This window comes from Chroicocephalus ridibundus, chromosome 5 (genome assembly GCF_963924245.1).
Source record: "Chroicocephalus ridibundus chromosome 5, bChrRid1.1, whole genome shotgun sequence".
NCBI classification, from domain to species: Eukaryota; Metazoa; Chordata; class Aves; order Charadriiformes; family Laridae; genus Chroicocephalus; species Chroicocephalus ridibundus.
This window is the reverse complement of record NC_086288.1, coordinates 6,978,687-6,993,002: the sequence shown is the minus strand read 5'-3', so window position 1 is coordinate 6,993,002 and position 14,316 is coordinate 6,978,687. Positions and strand designations below refer to the sequence as shown.

Below are 14,316 nucleotides of genomic sequence, written 5' to 3'. Positions count from 1 at the left end.
TCTTAACTACAGACACCTCTTCAGGTATCTTACAGTACACGTGAACAGGACCTACTAAATACAACCTAGGTAAGAGGTCAGACATTTTCTCTTCCCCAGCGATTGTAGAAGAAAGCACCCAGAAGTGTCACTGAACTGAACGCTACCTAAAATTACCTTATCAAGGGCTGTCTCCATCTTAGCTATTTTTTCCTTCTGACGTTTGTCTTGTGATCTCAGGATGTCCAGCTCCCCAGCAATCTTGGTATTTTCTGCTGTAATATAGCTCAATTCTTGACTTAGTTTACTATTCTTTTCTCTGAGGTAATGCTTCTCCTGAATTCAAAATAAGGACAACAAAGTACAAGTCAAGAATTTGTAACTACTACATTATCAGCACTTGTCTCCTGCAACTTTTTTGGAAAGATTTGTATTAATCACCCATGCTACCAGGAGGACAGGGAAGGTGGCCATTACGTCAAGTAAAATTCTCTTTGGTCCTTCTTTGGCCAATTGTGCTTTTGGACATGCATTTATCTGAAGAAAAATTTCTCTAGATACAGTTAAATACTTTTACACGGAGCTCTTGTGACCTTAGCTGCATTTGTCATTGCCTCTTCCAAGAACTTGATCTTGATCTGTAATGCATCTATCTGTCCTCTCTTGGCCGTGATCTGCTTCTGCATTCCCACTGCAGCTTTCATGGCTGTAAAAGACAAGGTTAGTTCTCAATTAACAACATTGATGATGCATTCTGAGTTCTGCCAAAAAACTCTGCAAGTCAGTTATCAGCAATATATTAGAATAAGTTGAACCAGGATCCCATAGTCACTTATGTTTGGAAACCACCCATTAGAGTCAACTGGAGTTTTGTCCAAGGTGGTGGCACCAGACTCATCACGCACACAAGACGACAGCATTCCCTGGCAGCATGCATAAAGATCACCTGAGAAAACTCAACTCATGGTTTAAGTTTTACAGTATGCAGTAAATGGTAAAATAAAAATATGTTTTCATCTGCAATATTGTTTATTTACTTCAAAAAAATATGTGGAGTATTACTATACACCTACTGAGGGATCAATACCCACAAAAATCCTCTTGTTAGAAAGACAAACGCGTGTGATTTTTGGGAAGCGCAATCCCTAATTACCATGGCCATCAGATCCCTCCATAATCTTTAGAGCAGTCCTGGTCTGTTCTAGTTCAGCTTGGGCAGATTTCAACTGCATTTTCAGTCTGTTTGCAGTCTTTTCCATCTCCTCGATTTTATCCTGGTAATCTCTCTTCAAATCTTCCAAACCCTCTGGTGAAAGTAAGTAAAGATTGAAATTATAGTGACAAAAATCATCATTCTTTTAGACTAAGATTAGTGATCTGTTGCCTACTCTCTTTAAAGGAGCATTAGATGTGCAGATAGCTAAGACATAAAGCAAATAACATCCACTGATAACAAATGCATGTCAGCAAAAGCTTCTGTTTCACCAAAACCAAATGTGTTCTCTGGTTGCTTGCCAAAGCAACAGTTCAAGAAAGTGATATAAATCCACATTTCTGAGTTCCTGCTGCTAGAACCAACTGCCTATTGTGAAAGTTAACGGTATTAGTGAGGTGCATTTTGCCCTGGTCATTCTTCTCTCCAGCCACACTTATAACCAGACTTAGTCTGAACTGATCTGATTTCTCAAGCATTCTCCCGCAACTCCGCTTCTTAGATCTCCCTTCAACTCCTCCGCTACAAGCCAGCCAGCTTGGCCCTAATTCTGTGGTCATCTGCTCCAATAAGCCTTTCTTATACCTCATTCACCCTGACAGTACCATACAAATCTACGACAGACCTTCCATGTAAAATCACAGTATCTGTTTAAGTCTTACAAAACTTCATGACTTTAGAAGTATAGCTGAGTTATAAAGTTACCAATGGCTGTTTTCTGAGAGCACAGGGAGCTGTAGAGAGCAAACGATGTGAAGAGTATCATCTGTCTGTCTGCAGCGCAGATTTCACAGAGGATCTCCCTGAATTTTCATGGTTGCCTTAGGTCCAGCCCCTGATTTTTTTATTTTTTTTTTTTAAATATTATCTTGATCAGCTTCCCCACACATTAGGTAGGAAAACAGTGCTAGGAGCTAAAACATAAACTTTTAAATAACACTGTAGCAAAACTACAACAAAACACAAACAAAGTTCCACTGTAATTTGACCACAGATGGTTAACGGGATCCACTAGTGCTCTTAAATGAAAAAGTGGTCAAGTTTCTATTTTGTAATTTACTAGATCTGCTCCGTTGGTCTCCAGAGTCAGGAGGTTTAAGTGTTTTTGCTCAGTGTAGTGAGAGGCCGCCACAAAGATTGTATTCCCATCACTCTGTGCCAGAATCCCAAACCATGACTTAGCTCCGGGAAGCAATCTGACCGCCCTGTGCTGGTAGAGACCCTTCTGCTGTATCAGCAACCTTATTTGGATTCAGCAAGCAAACTGCTCCTCTATTTTTAACATCCACCCGATTTAGCAGCTATCAGAGCTGAGCTAAGTTGAGGCTCCCTACCTGCAAGGCCTGCCAGCTCCCTCCGACCGGCCTGGAGTTCATTCATTAGTTGGTCTTTTTCCAGTTTCATATCATTAAGTGCATGGAGTCTCTCACTGCATGTGTTGACCAGTTTAACCTTTTCCAGTTCCAGCTCGCTCAGTCTGGCCTCCATTTCACGTATTCTGGCTTCCTTCTCATCCTTTGCAATCTACTTACACAAAAACCAAAAGTAATTATGTGTAATATACGTAATTATATAAAATAACCACAAAGATGCGCAGACATCGTCATTACTTTAAATCTCAGTTGCCAGAGTTTGGGGCAGGAAAGAGAGACAGACTAAAATAAACAAATCGTTTTTGTGAAAATTGCTAATCCAAGCAAAAAGGGGCACAACAGAATCTGATGCGATGGCTTCACAGCCTGTTTAACCTTACCAGGTGTACACAAAAATTCTTTCCATCCTCTTGTAGCGCTACCTCCATGTTCACTCCTAGCGCTCAATTATCTTCTCACAGAAGAGGATGCAGTTCCCTATCTGGAGTGAAGTTTTTCAGAAGATGTTGACCTGTGTAAGACTACCACAGCCTGTAATTCTTGTCTGAGAAATAACCAGCTCAGCTTGGAATTCCGAGTGCTCACTCTCTGTTATTTCTTGCTAACACTTCGTATTTCTGGTTCTGTTACTGGTGTGGACAATTCTATTGCTGAGGACACACATTATATTCCAGCTTTCATAAGCCTTTTGGCAACTGCTTCACACCAGTGAATTATTCATTTTTGGTGGTAATGTGATAGCATTATTCTTCTCTGACCACTAACTCTTCTAGTGCTGTTGGGATTCAAGCTGCGTTGCCTGACCTGCTTTAAAACCACAGCACTAGCACATTAAGGTACAGATTTAAAAACAGAAAACATTTACTGTCTTACAGAGACATAAATATAGCATCATTTTGCACACCTTAAGTTCTTCTACTTTAAGTTTCCAGTCATTTATGTCTTTTATAAGCTGAGATTTCTCAACTGCCATTGCTCCAGCAGTTCGACTGTGCTGGCCCACGATCTGGGTCATGTTATCAATTTGCTTTTGGAAGATCTCAACAATCCTTTCCTTCTCTAACAGCTGCAGTTTCAACGTTTCACGCTCTGACTGTACATTGCGTAAACAGTCCTCTTCGTTCTTTACATGCTGGAGCTCCTGCATCCTACTGCCGAGCTGTGAATGCAGCTTCTTGATTTCCTCACTGGTAACTTCAAGGGCTCTCTCTTTCTCCTGCAGACGGGCCGTCAGATTTGACGCTGTTTTCTCAGCAGTCTCCAAATCAATCTCTTTGGCTGCAAGATCTTCTTTAACTTTACAGAGCGTTTCCTTGGCTGACTCCAGTTGCACAGTCAAAGATGAGATTCTTCCAACGCTTTCATTTTTTTCCTGAATTGCAGCCATCTGAATAACAGCAATACAAGGATCAACCAAGAGAAACGTTCATTTCTACCTTCAGAATTTCCTGTCACGTTTCTAGTTTTCTATAGCTCATCTTAAACATCTGACTTTTACAGAAAAATTAGGTCAGCATGGTCTGGTCTATAACAACGTGTGATTCTTCTGGTTTTCTTTCCTCTGTCTCCATTTTAAGAAATGAAGTATCGCTTAGAATATTGTTTTTCTAATCATAAAAAATTAAAAATGTTCAACTGATGTTAAAAAAAAATTAACAAACCGGCAATGTTAGTAAAAAATTTAGAGCAGTTGATGTTAAATAAACTCAAGTGTTAAAACTCAACTGACTGCACTATAAGTTGGAAAAAAAAAAAAAAAACATGTATATGAATAAAATTTATTACTAATTTTCCTGCAGGCAGCCATGTGCGCCATTTAAAGCACCTAGTACAGTGACTCGAGAACCACTGACAGTACAAAATAGAAACAGAAGAAAAGAATGAACTTCCTGATGGTAAGATTTTAAAGGAAGAAGGAATGAATTGACAAAATGTAGAATGATGTGTGAGGTACCACAAGCCTGTGGTTTGCTAGAAAGTAAAGGAATTAACTTGATCTTTACTCACTATACAAACTGGGTTACCTAATTACAGCTCGTTTTTGAGGGGCTGATGTCTTAAAGAAAGGGGAATGTACTCTAAGTCACTGTTTAACAATCTACTCTGTCAGAAGTAGTTCTTTCTGACATAGCACTGCATTCAGCTTAGGGTTACAAACACAAACTTCATTATGTTTTCATTAAGCACTACATAAAGTAAGGCATTAGGAAGGCCTTTAATTCACTAATTATTCTTACAGAGGTGCTCACTACTGAAAATAGGACCTTCAATAGTTTGTTTGTTATGTCTGGCAGCATCAAACTTTCTGGAAATTTACAAAATTGTTGTTTCGGAGGTTTACAGTCAAAATCAAACGCACTATCAGCAGAACACTCATTTTCTCCTAAGCCTAGTATGTCAAAAATAAAAATGGAAAATAATGCTTCTACTTCCTCATCAGTAAAGAGAAATGAAAGCTGGACAGGTCAGATTAACAGAAAAAAAATCTACAAATTCTGACTGTCTCATGTATCTGCATCTTTGGAAGGAAAATGTTGGCACATGAGCTCCAGAGGCCACCCAACCATGGTAACCGGAGTTAAAGTATTCCTGTCTGAAGTACAGCCCCCAGCGCGCGCATTTTCTATCCTGAACACCATCACGCTGCAGCTGCTCACCAACCTGGCACTCCATTTGTCTGTGACATTCAGTCCTCATTTCCTTCACCGTGTTTTCCATGCGCTGCAACTGCATGTTTTTGTTGTCCAGTTCTCTCCTTAGATGGTCAATGGTGACGCTGCTGTCTGTGTTCCGATCCCAAAATCGCTTGTTCTGCTCTTTTTCTAGACTTAGTTCTATCTCTTTTTTATGAAGCTCAGTCTACAAGACATTAAAGTCATCTCCCGCCTTCAATCACATTCGGGATTTTTTTGTTCTTTCTCTTCACATTCGCAACATTCAATTACAGTCACCTATCTGAACAGGGACTACTGCGTGGATTTACACTTAGCAAAAGAGAGGAACATTGGCTAGACTAGTCTGATACCTCCTACACGTTTTCTTCCAACAAAGCAGTAACTTTCAACTTTAGATATTGCTGCTACAACGCTATTGAAGCCTTTCATGTCATTTATATCTATCATAAAATCAGTACAAGCTAGAAAATGAAAAAAGATTATACTGTGTCTACATCAAATGAAAACCAATGAAGCACTACATTACATGCCAAGGAGAGCTGCTCTTTACCACTAATAATGATTGTTCATTGCTCGTTTCATTTCATGCAGTCATTTGTCACATCTGCTCCAGAGCTTATATCTTTTCCACACAAGACAGAATCGTAACAGTACATAATTTAAATCATAAACGACAACTTAAAATGTAAATAATATTAAAACTGATGAACATACACATTTCGGAGCTACTAATTTAAAAAATATGTATTTAAAATGTGCCCAAACTGAATTATCAATAGGTTAACTTCTAATCCTAACTTTTGCTATTGTTAACTAGCCGCATATTGTTAAAGTAGAGAACTAAGTAGGAAGCTCAGAGAATGGCTGAATGAAAACATGAGCCGACCACACAGCAAAAAAAGGAATCCTAAAATTAGATCCCTAACCTTCAATTACGCAATGATTATTCTGACTTCAGTCTTCTCTAGAGCTACTTACAACCTGTAGGAAAAGATTTACACTAACATATTCTTGAACAGGAGAACACCATAAGGAATGAAATCATTTCAACATCTCCTTCAAAAGCACCGTGACACTAACTGGCCAACAAATCTAATGAAACCACACAAACCAGTATCCCAAAATTCAGTCATTAAGGAATAATCTTATGTAAGAAGAAAGGCAAGGCTAATTATAGTACATTAAGCCAGTTGTGATGAAACCAGACCTGTGTGGCAATTCTATTTTTTTTTTTTTTTTTATACTGTATGTTCATGTTGTGAATATTCTCAATCAGTTACAAAGGAATGTTTAGTGCTGTTAAGGAAATCTTGGACAGGTCTTGCAAAATATGTTAAAGGACCAAGGTTCCTTAACACAGCAATCTAAATTGTGCGGTTAAAGCGAAGGCGGTTCAGCATCTTTAATATGATTTGCATAGGATTCAAGGATTTTGAATTTATGACAAAGCTAATCTTAATTCTGAATGGCCAGTATTGCTAACAGCAAAGGCCTTTGGGGAAACTTTCTTCATAACTAATTCAAATTTTTAGTAAAACATATTCCTCAAACTTAATTATAAGGAGGCTGCTGCCCTTTGGAAACAAGCCATGTGCAAATCTGAACATCAGCAGTAAGGAGAGGCTTTTAGAAAGCAAGATTTTTTTCAATACTATCACTTGTTTTTACCAACAATTGATGAATCCGGTCATTCAGGTTCCCAGATCCTTGGCTGAGTTGATCCTGTTCTGTCTGAGCTTCTGCTATTTCCGAATGAGCTAGGTGCAACTGCTTCTCAAGATCTTTGACCTAGAATCAAGACAAATATTCATTAAGAATTACCTTAACGTATTCTATTTTAAATAGTACATTGAATTTCTTCAGGTTCTACTTGAAAGAAGTCCAAACGTAATCTTCTAGCTCAGGAGAGTTATTCCCTAGGCGTATTTATAGTCGCGTTGACTTCTTTTAGTGATTAAGTTCAATTTCATTGCAGAACTAATTGAGGTTCCCAAGAATGAACTGTCTTCCACCCTGATACACAGCTCTTCAAAAATTCCTTACCTACACGGTAAACATTGAATGGAATGGGACAAATGCCACTTTAGAAAAAAAAGCTCAAGCTCCTTGCTTGATTTGCAGTACTACTAATTAGAAAAGCCAATATAAGTAAAGTGCAATTTATATGTAATCATTCAATGAGAAAAAACACAAAATCTCCTACAGCACTCTTCTAATAAACCCTTCAGGATCTGCAAGCTCTTTTGGCTAACACCAAAATCTGGGCATTTTCCTTTCTACTTTCTTAAAAATGTTTCTTCAGTTTGTGACAAAAGCAATAATCTCTTCCCTTCCTCTTCTGCTCCCCACCCCCTCTTTCCTTCAGCTGATTATAACGATAACTTAATTCTTTCCATTTAGTAATGGAACATTTATGCAGGGCTAGTCCCAAAACCTCCTGTCTTTCACCAAATGGGGGCTGGGAACATTAGGATGGTATGACAGGATGTTTTCAAGGAAAAGTTCTGAAGATGTTCTTATGAAGTTTTTCTTACTCAAAATCAACTAAAATCAGTAATCTTCTCCTCCTAGAGCTCGAATGCCTAAGCAGAAGGACACTACCAGGGCCTTTTCTTCCTTATTTGCCTGAGGTCCTTTTAGAAAGGGGTTTCTCTCATCTTGTGGAGCCCTCCATCAGGAGAAGCAATCTCAGTAAATCCTAGATTACTTCTCCCTGAATCCCTCTTTACACAACTACTCTGTATTTCCACAGAAAATCTAAGCCTGAAGTACACCCTCTAGGGAGCTCGGTGACGGTGTACAACATTATCAATAGGGCTTTCAGAGACAGTGACAGAAACAGCTGTCCTCACACAAGGCCTTTCCTGTACAACTAAGCTAATTTAGGGAGAATTTGGTCCCAAGCATATATTCAGCCATATTCGCTTTGTGCTTAATGATACAGTGAAGTTCTTCAGACACACCTAGGCCTAACAGCAGTTTTTATGTAGCTAAGGCAGGGAGGTATATTCCTTCCCTAGGAATACATTAAAAAAAAAAAAATCTACAGAAAAACATGTTTTGCTTGAAATAGTAATCACTTTCTCTGAAAGGATGCAACTTCTGGCAGCGTATGAGATGATGGACCCATCTACAACACATTTTAATAAAGATATTAACACAGACATATCCAAACAGAACACTTACGTATTTACATTTATATCCACTAAGACAAGTGCCAGATTTTCTGCCTGCTGTAACTATCTGGTACCAACAACTTACACTGGCCTTAGTTTTCACCTACTCCCTTGAAAATTTCAGTTGCTAAGGTGTTTTCCTACCACAGAAGCTGTGGAGGAGCGCTTGTTGTGAAAAAAAAAAAAAAAAGAGACATACAGTTGTAAAAGCTTTATTTAGATTCTCTCTCACACCTTCCCAGGAATGACTTCACATAACGGCCTGAGATCAAATGATCTCCCGCTACCAGCTTCTCTCTCGCTAATGTCTACCCCAGCAATTCAGTGTATTACACTTTCTGTTCAAAAGCAAATTTTTATCGGACCAAGTAGTATATTTTCTTATAGATATACAAACCCAGCATTTTCTGGAGTCGGGAGACTGTGAAAAATAGCCTTAAATTGATCCCCAGTTTCCAATTTTACATCTGTTATGAGGTAAACAGTATGAAAGGGAATATGCCTAACGAATATACACTACAATTATCGCTATACATGTGATATGACCCTACGCTGTGCACTGCATGATTCAAATCAAAAGAATTCAGGTAAATAGACCTAACATGAAAAGCATATCGTATATTGTACTCTTCCTTAAGCATGAAATACATTAATGGAGATTAATTTACAAATTCTCCATAGTTCGGTTATGATGCTGTGAAGTCACTTTTGGAATTGACTAGTGTGAGTTTTGATACATGTGAATCAATGGAATTGATAAATGTGGAAACCTACAGAAGTGATAAAACACACTGGCTTTCCTGCTCTGCTTTACGGTGCAAGCACACGTACAGCATGGCTCCACAAGGCTTGACCCGCACATCCCTGCCATTCCAGTCTCAGACCTTTTTGGATCAGAGACTATCAGCTCTGCCAAACTTCACGGCACTCCTGTGACCTTAACTTTCCCTTTCCAATAGTATTTAGAGAAGGATGCCTAAATCCTCATGACTTGTAATCTAAGATGGATTTGGATCCATCAAGCATTTCTGCATCGTCAGCTCCACTAATTTTCAAAGGGAATGGATAGCAACTGTTTTCAGGTCATTTTCTAAGGAAAACATGAATTACCTTTCCCCAAGTGTCAGAAAGAATTTAAAGATATTCAAATTGTTTATAAAACTGGAATCCAAAGCAGTGAAATAAGTAAAAGACACAGCAGATGTGATATGGAAACGGGATATAAATGCTGCAGTTAGTAACATGGCAGAGATTCTGGGGTGGGACTGTAAGAAGTTCTCTCCATTTGTCTGCAGCAATTCCCTGCAGTACCTGGAAAAAAGTCAGCCTTTGGGGAGAAGCGTGGTAAAAAAAGTTTGTCAAGACTAATGTTTTCTAGTGTGGCTAAGAAATGGCTGGAATACACAGGTGCTGGCCAGCCTGTCTTTTTCTGCCTGTATTATATCCTGAAGCCTTTCGATTTCAATGAAACATTAACGATTCTTAACTTACAATGGAGTACCTCTGTGCACCTGAGTGCTTCTCAAGCGCTGCTGTAATCTCCATGTTCTTCCATCCATCCTACCACTTACCAAAGTTACCAAAGCATTCTTCTGGGCAGTAAGACTTAAATAAGAAGCTATTTTTACTGCCTGTTTTTTTGCTGATATATTCTCCAGTGGTCTAGTGAAACAATGGTTCTTGTCCTGCACGTGCGAGTGATCTATGTAGTACAGAATCATTTTATGCATTTCCAGAAGGCATCATTTGTGGTATGCTCTCTATACATTCGGCAAAATTATTCTGTGTTCAATAAGTTGTGCAAAGCAATTTTGTGTTACAGAAAGATAACCTGTTCTTAAAAATAATTCAAACAAATAGAGTTAAGGATAATGTAATTTATGTTATTGTCCAAAAGGTTCTTCTGAAGCAATTCCTTGTCAAAAGACTTCCCTTATGTATCCAAAACATTTCAGATATCCACATATCCAGTTTCACTGGCACTAATGCTAACACGCAAATCCATACATACCTTGTCTTCATACATCCTCTTAGCTTCTCGTAATTCAGAACGCAGCTGAGAAACTGTAGATTCCAGGTGACTCACTTGCTGTGCGTGCACTGAATTTTGGTTTCTAGTTTGTTCTCTAGGAAGAGTTTTAGGTGGAGAAATTATAAACTGTAAGAACCATGAAAGTGTGAAACATTTCTGGTTGTTTCCACTGCATTCAGTATCGCCACTGAAACTCACTGCTTTGAAGCATGATTAACATTCACAGTGGGATCACGTAAAAATTGCACCTTCTTACTGATTAGATCTGCTCTCTGAAACCTACCTCATAAAATTAGATAAAGTGAAATCTTGATTATCTTTATTCCTGATGGTAACTCGTTTATTTTCAAGCAAGTTCTAAGAAGGCTAAGGCTGCTTTCAAATGCATCCCGACTATTCTACAAGCAGAACCCAGAAGCATTTTGCTATCACCTATTCGGCCTCAACTATGCAAGCCAAATGTCAATGCATATTGACATTTAAATCTCATCTTATGTTTGCAACACTGCATGGCACATCCTCATTACCAATATATTGAGCATCGGAGTCATCAAGTGGCTGCTGAGAATTAGTGTCTTTTTTTTCCTCACACAGTTGTTACCAAAGTCAACAGTATCAACACAGCTATTTATCGCAAATGAAAATTACCCTTTCTTTAAAATTACTCTTCGTTACTATGTGTACCCGCATGCAAACCACCCAACTGTTTAGCCATTCTTGTTTGTGATTCAACCAATAATGCTGCTGGAAACTAATTTTGTATCCAAACGCACAGAACATTTAGAAGGCAACGGTCACCGTGCAATGCAGCCACCTCAAACTGCACTCAGCCACAGCTCTTGTGGCTTACGTACTCTTCATCCCTTAACTCTAGCCACATACTCTACAGAAACCATTCACAACTCAGATAACAGAGATTGCTCATTGCAAAAGCTGGTAGCAAGAACAGATCTGACGGCTCAAGCCAATTTAAGCTTCCACTGATTTCGCTGGCCTTACTCCTCTTCTGAACCACAGCAGCCTGAGAATAGAACTGGCCTGAGTCTCCCAATTCTCAGAGTGTGCCTAACGCATGGCTATTTTGCCTCCACTCTATATAGCATGGTTTCATGATTTTTTGGTTTTTCCCTTTTTTAATTCATTCAATAATTTATGAAAGGACTGCTTAACTCTTTAGACAAAGACACTAAGAAACCAAAAGTGGAGGGCAGAGTATATACTAGCAGCATAAGCTTTCTCTACGATTAAGGTTACTCTTAACGTTTTCTACACTATCATCAAAAAACATACTGAATGATCTCCATCTGGCTTTGGATATTATTTGCATTGCTGCGTACACTGTTAGCTTTACCAGGCAGTGCTGCCACCTCCTGTTCATGCTCACTTATTAGCTACCCAATCCTGTTTTGAAAAGAAAATACTGGTTATAATTTAAGTCTCGGCAAACAATAACTTCTCCACTGAAGAGGTAATAAGATTTTCCAGTAGTCAGAAATGCAATCATTTTGATGTTCTGTTGTGAATGAAATATTACGTATCGAGTTAATGACCCTTTTATTTTGAACAGATTACTGTATAATGCAGGTGGATAGCTGGGGAAACTACAACTTGAACAAGGAAGGACAAAGCTGTTAATGAAATTACTAAGAAAAAGCTGATGTAACCACCAAAGTGACCGCTTTCAGTCTTTTAACAATGGAACTAGCTTCCCAACAAATTCTAGATGTCCACTTAAGTGACCAATTACACTTACAAAAGTAAGGTGTACAGATTCTTCCAAAATAGTATTTTTTGAGGCAGCAAATAAAACATGAAATTGCCAGCGTGGAAGGAAAGAGCAGCACAAAGTCTAGAGCAAATAAACATCTGGAATGGAACAATTATTAAGTCCTCAAAAACATCGCTTGCTGCCCCCCGGGCACTCCCCCCAGACATCATCATCAGAAAAGAATTATCTGTGGAATGTGAAAAAAATATCTATTTATGTTTTACGAATAAATAAATGGAGAACATGTACCTATGTTGATGTTGCTGAAGCAGTAGTTGGTTTTGCGTCTGTGAATCTTTTTTCAACGAGTCAAGTTCTTCTTCCACCTATTGTAAACAGATAATAATGCTAACCCCTAAAGAAAAGATGGTCTAAACAGTAGTTTTCAAAGCGTCATTCCTTCCTTATGCTTCCACCTTGAACTGTGAAAACATGCACAATGCAGGTTAAATCTCAGCAATAAACCCAATCTCAAGTTGGGGACCGTGTAAAAGGTTGGTGTACCAGCACCTGCCACCTCAGCTGCAAAGCAGCATTTGTGCCTCTTTATGCCATAACCATTTCCTTGAGGCCAGTTCAGATGGGAGCTCACAGAGTTTTCAAAAATATTTCCTAAAAAACAAACACAAGTGTGTTGGCAAGAAAAGTAGCACTGTCTTCACATACCAGGACAACCTTTTCTTTGAGGTATGACACCTCTGAGTCTAAATCTCGCAGAATGTCAGCAAATGCTGTGCTCAGGTTCTGGATGTGTAGGCTAGTAATATTCTCATGCGCACAGAGTTTCTTGCCTGTGCTGTCTTCATAGTCCATTAGGATGCCACGCAGTTCCAGAAGTACTTCCTCGTGGCTGTGTACCATCTTTTTCAGATGCTCAGTTTGACTGTCAGCCTCCCTCAGCATCTCTTCCTGCAGCTGGTTGGCAGCTTCCAGCTCCTGAATAGTATTTTTTAGCTGTATTTTCACATTCTCTTGGCTCTGGGATTCCTTTTGTCTGAATTGGGAAACCAAAGAAACAATTTAAAAAACAGGATTCACAACATGGATTTTTATCCTGACCAATACATGTAATGCTTACGTTGATTAACTGCTGTTTTTTACAACTACGTAATAAACCATTTTCTAAACCAAGTCCCATCACCTCATTGCTTTCATTCCTGAGGGCAAGTTTCTCACTTAGGAGACGTGGTGTGCCTCTCCAAGGCCATATACACACTCTCCGTAATACATCTGCTTTGGCTGTCGTACCTGGTATCCTGAAGCACATCCCTTTCCAATTGCACTTCCGTCAGTTTGGTCTGCAAATCAGCAATGATCAGTCTTAAATTGATTTCCTGTTGTTCATGTAGCTCAGTGGTCTAAAGGACAAAAAAAACCAAAAACCAAAACACACCAAGATAAACCAACCAAAATACTGAATAGAGACACCACCACCCTGCCCTCCCAAAAAAAATAAGGCTGAGAGCAGGATGGGTATGTGAATTAAGAGATTATTTTTGGTTTTTTTTTTATAAAATATTTCTTAATTAACCAGATAGTCACATTGTGCTGTGGTAGACTGATTACGCATGGAATACTGTTACAGGGATCGTGCCAACAACATTATTACCCATTGCCTATTTCTGTCTGTCAAATGACATGTGGGAATCACAACGGCCAAGTACAATTTACAGCAGCCAAAAGGCTGCTCAGAATAGCGCTGGCAAAACTGTCCAAAGACTCAGCAATGCCAAAAAAGAACAAAAGCTCATCTATACTTAAAAATCTGCCCCAAATTTGCAACTCACTTCATTGAGCTTCTTCTGCACATCTCTACCTTTCTGCGAGTATTCTTCCAGGACGTTTTCCATGTGTTCTTTGCCAGCACCACTCATGTCTTTTTTCTCAGAACCAGTATGTATTTCATATTTGGAACAGAAGACGCTATGAGGTGAACTGCTACCACTACTAGAAGAGGCTGAGTTTTCCATCACTGTGCTGAGAATGGAAGAAGCTAAAACATTCTGGTTGCCGAGAAATGGACTGGCAGCACCTGAAAGGCAGAGAAATTTAAGTGTTGAAACAGGAGTCCTTACACGAGAATAAAAAGTCATCTTTACA

General features: G+C 39.0%; 1 protein-coding gene across 1 annotated transcript in view; it reads right to left on the bottom strand.

Moving 5' to 3' along the window:
* The window catches only part of CCDC158 (coiled-coil domain containing 158), a 33,583-nt gene extending 19,754 nt beyond the window's left edge, over positions 1-13,829 (bottom strand). The window contains exons 1-12 of the mRNA XM_063336164.1: positions 13,800-13,829; positions 13,465-13,574; positions 12,883-13,210; positions 12,466-12,542; positions 10,428-10,542; positions 6,909-7,028; positions 5,227-5,424; positions 3,470-3,952; positions 2,527-2,716; positions 1,133-1,285; positions 573-685; positions 157-315 (exon numbers count right to left, since the gene is read on the bottom strand). Coding sequence (XP_063192234.1) covers positions 157-315; positions 573-685; positions 1,133-1,285; positions 2,527-2,716; positions 3,470-3,952; positions 5,227-5,424; positions 6,909-7,028; positions 10,428-10,542; positions 12,466-12,542; positions 12,883-13,210; positions 13,465-13,574; positions 13,800-13,829 — 2,076 coding nt within the window. The remainder of the gene's footprint in view (positions 1-156; positions 316-572; positions 686-1,132; positions 1,286-2,526; positions 2,717-3,469; positions 3,953-5,226; positions 5,425-6,908; positions 7,029-10,427; positions 10,543-12,465; positions 12,543-12,882; positions 13,211-13,464; positions 13,575-13,799) is intronic.
* Positions 13,830-14,316: the final 487 nt, after the last annotated feature.